This window comes from Oryzias latipes, chromosome 12 (assembly GCF_053564925.1).
Source record: "Oryzias latipes strain Hd-rR chromosome 12, Olatipes_Hd-rR_3.1".
Classification (NCBI taxonomy): Eukaryota; Metazoa; Chordata; class Actinopteri; order Beloniformes; family Adrianichthyidae; genus Oryzias; species Oryzias latipes.
In genome coordinates this window covers 19,921,029-19,929,239 of record NC_136248.1, presented here as the reverse complement: position 1 = coordinate 19,929,239, position 8,211 = coordinate 19,921,029, and the positions used below count along the sequence as shown (strand labels likewise).

The 8,211-nt window shown below is 38.8% G+C and overlaps 1 protein-coding gene across 1 annotated transcript; it reads left to right on the top strand.

Annotated features, from left to right (window-relative positions):
* The first annotated feature begins 3,056 nt into the window (after window positions 1–3,056).
* brd10 (bromodomain containing 10) lies at window positions 3,057–7,569 on the top strand. Its single transcript, XM_011481972.4, has 4 exons — window positions 3,057–3,579; window positions 4,178–4,880; window positions 5,695–5,895; window positions 5,982–7,569. Exons 2-4 carry the CDS (start codon window positions 4,189–4,191, stop codon window positions 7,567–7,569), a joined length of 2,481 nt encoding a protein of 826 aa, XP_011480274.1. The 5' UTR covers window positions 3,057–3,579; window positions 4,178–4,188.
* The last annotated feature ends 642 nt before the right edge of the window (window positions 7,570–8,211 follow it).

The following is an 8,211-nucleotide window of genomic DNA, read 5'->3' as shown; positions in this document are numbered from 1 at the left end:
CACACACACACACACACACACACACACACACACACAAACACACACTGTAAAAGGGAGACAAGCGTGCATTTCAGACCAAATATTTTAACACTCATTATACACAGTCTGAACCACTGCAGTCCAGCACTTTGTGTTATATTCTATATGAAAAGTGCTATATAAATAAAGTTTGATTTGATTTGAAGTCAAACTTTGGGCTTTTAATTTGAAAAAACACCTTTCGGGTTTGTACTGTATATCATCTGTCAGTCTTCTCACTTTCTCCTGTCTTTCTTGGCTTTTACTTCCCGGTGAATTGAACAATTTAATTACTTTTGTAAACGTTTATATTTTTTCTGTTTTGTTTATTTATTCAACTTTTCTTTGTATTACTAAATCTTAGCTTTTTTAAAGGGATGCCTTATATCTCGGTTAAACTTGTTTTCTAACTTTGTTTTCTGCTTGTAAAATAGAATAGAAAAGAACAGAATAGAACTTTATTAATCCACCAATGGGAAAATTACTTTTTACTTTAGCTCTATTAAAAAAAAACACTCATGAAGCACTTTGCCACATTTTTGTTGTTTAAGTCCCCAAAATGAAACTGGATTGGCAATTTCTTAGTAAACATTGCTCCAAAAGCTTTGTTTGAATATGATATTATAAGATATTGAAAGCCTCGCTTATCTTCACTTAAAGCCTACAACATTCAAACTCCGCAGAAGGGATGGGCGATATATCAGGTACCAGTATTGACATTGCCCAATATTTGCATAACTTGAGTTTATCTGTATCGGTCAGTCTGATATTAAAAAAATCTACCGATATTCTCCTGACTGTTTTCAGAAACACCATCATTGAAATGTATACTTGTTTCTTATAGATTGGGAAGCTTATGTTTGCAGTCATAGTCAGTAATTGACTGTTTTCATGTAAATGTTGCTTTTGACAGGGATACATGTTGTTCCTAATCGATCCTTGGCAATGGGAAGCGTATGGTTAACAGTTATGTTCAATGTTCAATATATGGTCTGAACACTTACAGATATATTTATGTGAAAGTTTTAAAGTGAAACTTGTTCCTCTGAGATCATTTGCTGTATGTTTAAAATGCCAAATACAATGTGACTGTCCAGTTAAAGAACAGTTGTGCATTTCTAATAAAGAAACTAAAAGTAAATCTAGACTTTGTGTTACTGTGGACACTTAAGTACTGATATCGGAGAACATCGGCTGTCGGCCACAGTTGCAGGGTAAATATCAATTATCGGTATTGGACGGAAAAAATATATCAACCCATCCCTACTCTGCAGTGAGTAAAGGAAACTGTCTGAATAGCCCTTTGCAAAAAATAGTACACTTGGGATTTATTTAATTAATAATGCACTTCAGTATAGAAAGTATACTATAGACCATGTACCCATGGTGTAGAAAGTCTACTAACCTAATACCTTTCCAGACTGAATTGGAACACCTTTAGTTTACAATAAATACTGTAGATAGTAGTATATAAAAAAGTAAGCTTCAAATATACCGCCTAACTTTTAAAGTAGACTATATATACTTGTAGCACATTTAAATATACAGTACTACTTTTTGCAGCGGGAGACTTTAAATTTTGCGCTGTTGCCCATTTTCAGATCTCTCTGTGTCACACTGATTCAACATAAGTTACCTTTGTGTCTGAAATTAAATGAAAGTTAGTATTTATGGGTTAAAGATTCATTTCTTTGCCACACAACAATGATCAATCTGAATCTTTTTTGCTTTCTCCTACTTTTTACATTTCTGTAAATTTCTCGCATCTTTTGCCTCCACTTATTTACCTGAGTTTAGACAATGTTTTAGCAAGGTGGTAAAACTAGAAGAACTTATAACACATATCTAAATATAATGTCGCGTTTATTTTTTTTCCAAACACTTAGAAAAGTCTGTTAAAAGTTCTTTGTTTAACCTTAAATGATTTTGTCGGGTATTGTTTGTGAACAGAGAATGCATTGTCATTTTGAACATTTGACAGATAATCTCACGCTCTCTTTGCAATTTAGCCAAAGTTGTTGGTATATTAGAAACTCCCGCTGGTATAATTGCCTTGCTAGCAATTTTCTCTGCTGGAGACCAGCAGCAGTTTTCATGTTAGCCTGTAACTGTCAGCACAAGCTGTACTTGTTTACTGAAACTTTGTGTTGTGTTTTTTATTTGACCTTAAAAATGTGTTTTAGCTTGACTTTTACACAAGTATGAAACTTTGTTTAGGACAACCTTAAAGCCCTTAAGCCTTTAAACATTTTTAATAACTCAAATTTTAGGCAAATGCCTATACATACATTTGGTGGCAATGCATTGAAAAAATAGCAATACATCAGGTTGCATAATTCATAACTCACTGAATTTCATTGCAGTTTATCGTGCAAAAGTGAATTGTAAAGAAACAAATTGTTAAAGGTTTTTTAAAGCTTAAACCTGATTGTTCAACAAATGTAGAAAGTCTAGCATTAAAGAAAAGAAAGCTATGTTTTGAACAAGTCTCCATATCTGAAGTAAATACAGCTATAAATGGTTCACAACTTGTCTTAAAACAGGTCACACCTGGCTCTTTCACAAGTAATGAGAACGAGACATTACAAATGAAGCATAAACGCAAGCATCAAGTACAGGTAAACATTTGCTGCTCTTGATGTTGATTTAATTGTCTTAACGTGTTTAAATCGATCGAATAAATCAAAACAAACCCTTGCATTAATCTCCCCATTTAACGTTTAATTGAGGTAACAACAGCGACATCTGATGGTCAAAAGGAGAACGTTTATATTCGGGTTCTTTAACTTTTGTCTTTTTCTTTGGTAATTTTGCAATTCATTACTACAAAATAAAAGCGGGAGGAAAAATTAAAAAAAAAATGGAAATAAAATTGTACTCTGCTTGTGTATAATATTTATATATATAATATTGTTTATTGCTTACATCTTCCCCACTAAGCCAACTAACCGTCTGGTGATAACTGATATTAAAATAGAGCACTCGCGGTAAATACAGAAAAATTGAACTATTTGCTCCATAATCAACATTGCTTTGGTGACACGGAACCAGCTTGTTACGTCAGAGAGCACGCATGATGGAAGTAGAGCATCTAAGAGTGGACGCTCCACTACAGTCTTTACATTACACTGATTATTCGGCTAGTCTCTTCGGAGAACTGTCTGCACCCTAAAAATGAGCGACACATGGTGCAGTTTTGTTTCTCGGTTCAAGGTTGACCTTTTCGAATGTTCTCAAGAAGCTGTCAACTTGAGGACGTAGTTAGCGGGATAGCTATCAAGTGATGAACTGTTGTTTTCTCAGTCAGATACTTCGGCTAACGCTTCATTAGCCCACTTGTCACCGACAACGGTCCTAGCGATAGCGAGATGATCACGCCGCGTGACTTTTTGTCCGCTTAGCTAGAAATTCCGAAAATATGGACAACGAACGCAGCAATTGCAGGCCTCAACTTGGAGACAATAGTCAGCTAACGGAGCTAGCAGGCTATATTGGCAGCTAAGCTTGCTAAAAAGCTGCCTTGTTGCTCGGTGCGTGAGGAACAGTCCTTAAGCCAAGAAGGTAGGTTTTAAAAACAGCCAAATTCTGTTCATGGTTACATTGTTTAGCTCTTTTTCCCCCCATTATACCTTAAATTGTATAACGACGTATATACATGAATTCATATAGATACACGCACGCACACACATAATGCTAGATGTGTATTTGTGTGTAGTTAGTTATAGATAAAGTTTGGTTTGAATTTAGCGTTAGCTAACTCGCTTTAGCTAACATCTTGCTTGTAGCACATAATTTAAAGAAAACAAAAGTTTTTAGAAATCCAAAAGGTAAACAAAGTAAGTTGAGAGGTTCATAATTGTGGTTTGGTCAATGCCATCGCACTGAATCCCTCTAAAAAGCTCATTGAGCTGGCCATAGAATGAGAACCTTTTTCTTTTCAATAAATAAAGTTTAAAGTTTGATTTGATCATCCTAGCTAGCAGTGTTGAAACCATCCTTTGGCTGGCAGCCTTTGACATCAACAAACTACTTTCTGTTTTGCTGCTGGCCAGAATTACTTAGAATGAACATAGTGTATTGACTTTTTTCATATTAACAACGCAAGATTGTCATTTTCTGAGTAAGTTTGATCTAACTTGGCACCTGTTACCCATTTCAGGTGCCTGTACCATGTTTAAGGATGTGACAGATCAAATTACAGCAGCTTCTATCCAGCTCCACAGCAAGGAGTTAGCTTTGATAAACCAAAGCTCGGGATCTCTGCAAATTCCCTCTGGGATAATGTCATCTCAATTCAAGTGGTGGGGTCGGAGCTCTGGAGACACCAGCCTGGTGAAATCTGAATATGGTCTTCGTAATGGGTCCTGTGAAACTGAAGTTTCACTAGGGGGAGTTGTCACTGCAGAGGCGGATCACCTTTCTGTGTGCCACAATGGAATATCCGAGTTTTCCAACAGTGACATTTTACTGCCTGAGGTCTGCATCTCTTCCAACAGCAATAGTTTTGAGGAGGATATGAATTATGAGGTCCAGCAGGCTTATAAAATATTCAGCGGCTTTCTTCTTGACAAGTACAAAGGTCTCACTAGCCCCTTCTTCCATCCCACTGATGACGACGAGACCCAAGATGGAATTGAAGGAGTCCAGGGCCGGGTTCAGTCACAACTTGGGCAGTCCATGTGCTTGCAGAGGATAAAGGAGAAGTTTATCAACAAGGAGTATGAGACCATAACAGAGTTTGTTGCAGACTTCAGGCTAATATTGGAGAACTGTTACCGCTGCCATGGGGTGGACCACTGGATCTCCAAACAAGGTCAAAAGCTAGAAATTATGCTGGAGCAGAAGCTTACATTGCTGTCCAGGTAACGATTATTCACTCATGCACATTTTTGTAAAAATTAATAATGTGAACTGTTGCTAGGTACACAGTGATAAAACCTTATTAGTGGTAGGATCATTATGGAGAATCTATGTGGCTGTTCTTTGCAAGCTTCCCTTTAGGTTTTTGGATGGTGGGAAAGCAAATGGATATGCTCAGGTGTTCAAGCAAGACCTGGGTCATTGTGCTCAAAAACAACATAGTGGTATTATTAAAATAAAATAAAAATCCTTGTTTAAACAACCAAGTCAACTCAGCTTGTGTATTTTCTCTTTAAAATCACATATATTCCAAAACCCACTGGGAAACAGGTTGGCTTTTAAAAATTGTGTTTATTAAAACCATATCAATGGCTTTTGGGAGTTCTTATTTTTATTCTTATTCTTTTTAATATGCCAGTTGTGGGTTTTTCCTGCAAAGTTCATCCATCCATTCCCCAAATCCACTTTAACTCTTTCGGGGGATCATTGGGTTGCTGGGGCCTATCCCAGCTACTGTTTTGTAAAAGGCAGAGTATACCCCGGATGATTTGCCAGTCCGTCCAGGCGCCCCTTGCCACATATAAACTCCTTTTCAGCTGTGTATTTAACATATTTGATTGTAAAGTTTTTCTTATGTTTTTTGGTACATAATAATGCATTAATTCATGTTCAAGTTGTAGCTATAAAAAAAAAGAATGTTTTATATGTACTATTGCTTTTTGAATTATGCACAACCTACATAACACCAGTGTCATGATATTTTACTTACTGTTTATTTATTCTTGGTTATTTTTCCCTGTCCACCTGTCAAATTAGACCTCTGCGAGAGAAGACAACCCTTGCTGTCACTTCAAAAGGGCGTTTTGGCAACGATGAGGAACGGGGCTCAGGGAGTTCCTCCACGAGAAGAAGACTGGCTCCTCGCAGCCTGACGACAATTACTGTTGGAGGCCATGAGTCTGTCATGGTGCAGGCACTACGTCTGGAAGAGCAGCAGAGGGCTAAAGAGGAGAAAAGGTAGGGAAGTATTTGAATTACAAGAGTTACTTTTGGAGATGAAATGCCAAACTGGAGGCTGAAGCGCATGTGCCCCTTCTTTTCAGACAACGTGAGCTTGAGAAGAAAGAGGCAGGAGAAATGTCAGCTAAGGAGGTGGAAGAGTGGGAGCAAAGCTTATTGTCGCAGGCCTTACCCCAAACTGTGGACACAGTATGGGAACTCCCTGCAATTGGGCATTTTCTCTGCCTCGCTCAGACTGCTCTCAACCTACCCGAGATAGTCTTTTTTGAGTTGGAACGTTGTTTGCTAATGCCGAGATGCAGCCTCCTTCTCTCCAAAGTTATGTCTTCCCTGTTGTCCCCACCTCATCGAAGGGCTACTCTTCACCGCCGGCCCACACTGCCGTACCGCCGATGGGAGTCAGAGTTAAGACAACGCGTTTCGGGCTGGTATAGAACTGTTGGCTCCGCACGCAATCAGCAGCATCGAGCCGAGCAGCTTGGACTTTGCCATCAGTTTTTTCGGGTCCTGGGGGAGGAAAGTCCTTTGGAGGATACACCGTTTCATTTGTTGCCCTTCTACCAGCGAGTCTGGCTCCTGAAAGGACTCTGCGACCACGTGTATGAGACGCAAAAGGATGTACAGGACACTGTGTTGGCCCAACCTATCCACGAATGTAGGGAGTCTATTTTAGGCTATGACAGCAAAGAAAATGCCTACATACATTTCCCACACTTCTGTGGGGCAGATCTGAGAATTTACTGCCAGCAGCCCAGCTCCCCCCCAGCATTTCCTTTTCCATCTAAACTAGTGAAAAGGGTGGACTTCGGACAAGGGACGGAGAATGAGGGGAATAAAAATGGGGGAGTACGTGACGCGACCTTCATTGAGCATGAAGATTATGGGAAAAGAACAGTAGAGACTCGTGTAGGTTTCAAAACGGAGAATGGAAACACAGAAGACAGTACAATAAGGCTACATTTGTGGCCTACATCATCGACAAATGGATCTGAATCTGAGTCTTCTGGTGGTTTACTCTACAAAGACTCCAAAGTAGACTCAAAAACACATACAAACTCCTTGCGCCTTAAAAGGAGTTGTCATTTTGGAGTAATCAATTCAAAAATTGGTTTAAAGAAGGAGATTTTAGATGACCATAAACAGTCCAAATGGGCGCAGAGACCCTCAATGGATCATAACGTTAAAGAAGAAACACAAGCATCTTACATAAATGTGGAGGAGCACAGCTACACAGGCAGGTCACCTGCTTGTTCAGAAAGTCTGGGCTCCCCACCTAAGGTTTTGGAACTAAGAATAGAAGGCACAAGTCCCATTCATGGAAACAAATCGCTCCCTTGCTCAGATTGTTGGAAAAAGAAAATTGGTAACGTTGCATCTGCGGAGCATACCTGCGCCTGTGAAAAATCCGATCTCGCAACAAAACTATCACCCAGAAATGCTCAAAACTCAGCGGACGATTTGCTGAATGACAAAATGTGGACTAAAAAAAGGAAACACAAGAAAGAGCACTCAGAGGAACGCCTTCTAAAGGTTAAAAAAGAGGACAAGCAACTTCAGCAGGAAGACGGGCTCTTCCAGACCAAAGCTTCCAAGTCTGTGGTCTCTGCAACAATCAATAGAAAAGTTAAGAAGAAAAAGAGTAAAACAGGTGAGGATATGATCAATTACTGATTTATTGTGGATGAGAAACATTAAGACAATATGAAATGTGTCTTTTGTCATATTTAAGTCTTGTTGAATATATTGGGAACAGGAAAAGAAACTGAATCTATGGAGAAAATTAAAGCTGAATCACCATCTGAGTCATCGTTTAAGGTACTAAAAGCCTAATACTCACATTTAATGTGTGCTTCTAATAACAAATATATTGCAGTGTAGAAATAAGCCTCTCTATACTTTCATTTATTATTTTTTTGCTATTCTGTGTTTGCGGGGACTTTGTAGTTGGTATGTACCAATCTTGGCGAACTGCGAGAGCTGATCAGTAAGATAGAAGATGAGCTTGATGACATGGAAAGCACAAAGAAAAGATTGGTAAGAGGCTGTCCTTGCTAATTCAGAACAATTTCCCGCCATTTTTTTAAATAATGCAAAGCTACTTTTTATTTTTAACTCTACTAACTGGCTTTCCCTCCTCTTTCTCCATGTTGGAATGGATAGGGTCGGTGGTTCAACAGGAGAGAAGCTGTGAAGGATCTCCACAGCACTCTAATTAGACTTTTGAATGAGCTGACACCCTGGGAGCCCAAACTTGTGAAGGCTTATCACAGAAACAGGTTTGAGTAGATAACTGTTTGTGTCAGCATCTTTTAT

Excerpts from the sequence above, each read along its gene's own strand:
- brd10 (XM_011481972.4), top strand. The coding sequence starts at position 4,189 with ATGTTTAAGGATGTGACAGATCAAATTACAGCAGCTTCTATCCAGCTC. Across the intron at positions 4,881-5,694 it reads AAGCTTACATTGCTGTCCAG|ACCTCTGCGAGAGAAGACAA; the intron begins GTAACGATTATT and ends CTGTCAAATTAG. Across the intron at positions 5,896-5,981 it reads AGGGCTAAAGAGGAGAAAAG|ACAACGTGAGCTTGAGAAGA; the intron begins GTAGGGAAGTAT and ends CCTTCTTTTCAG.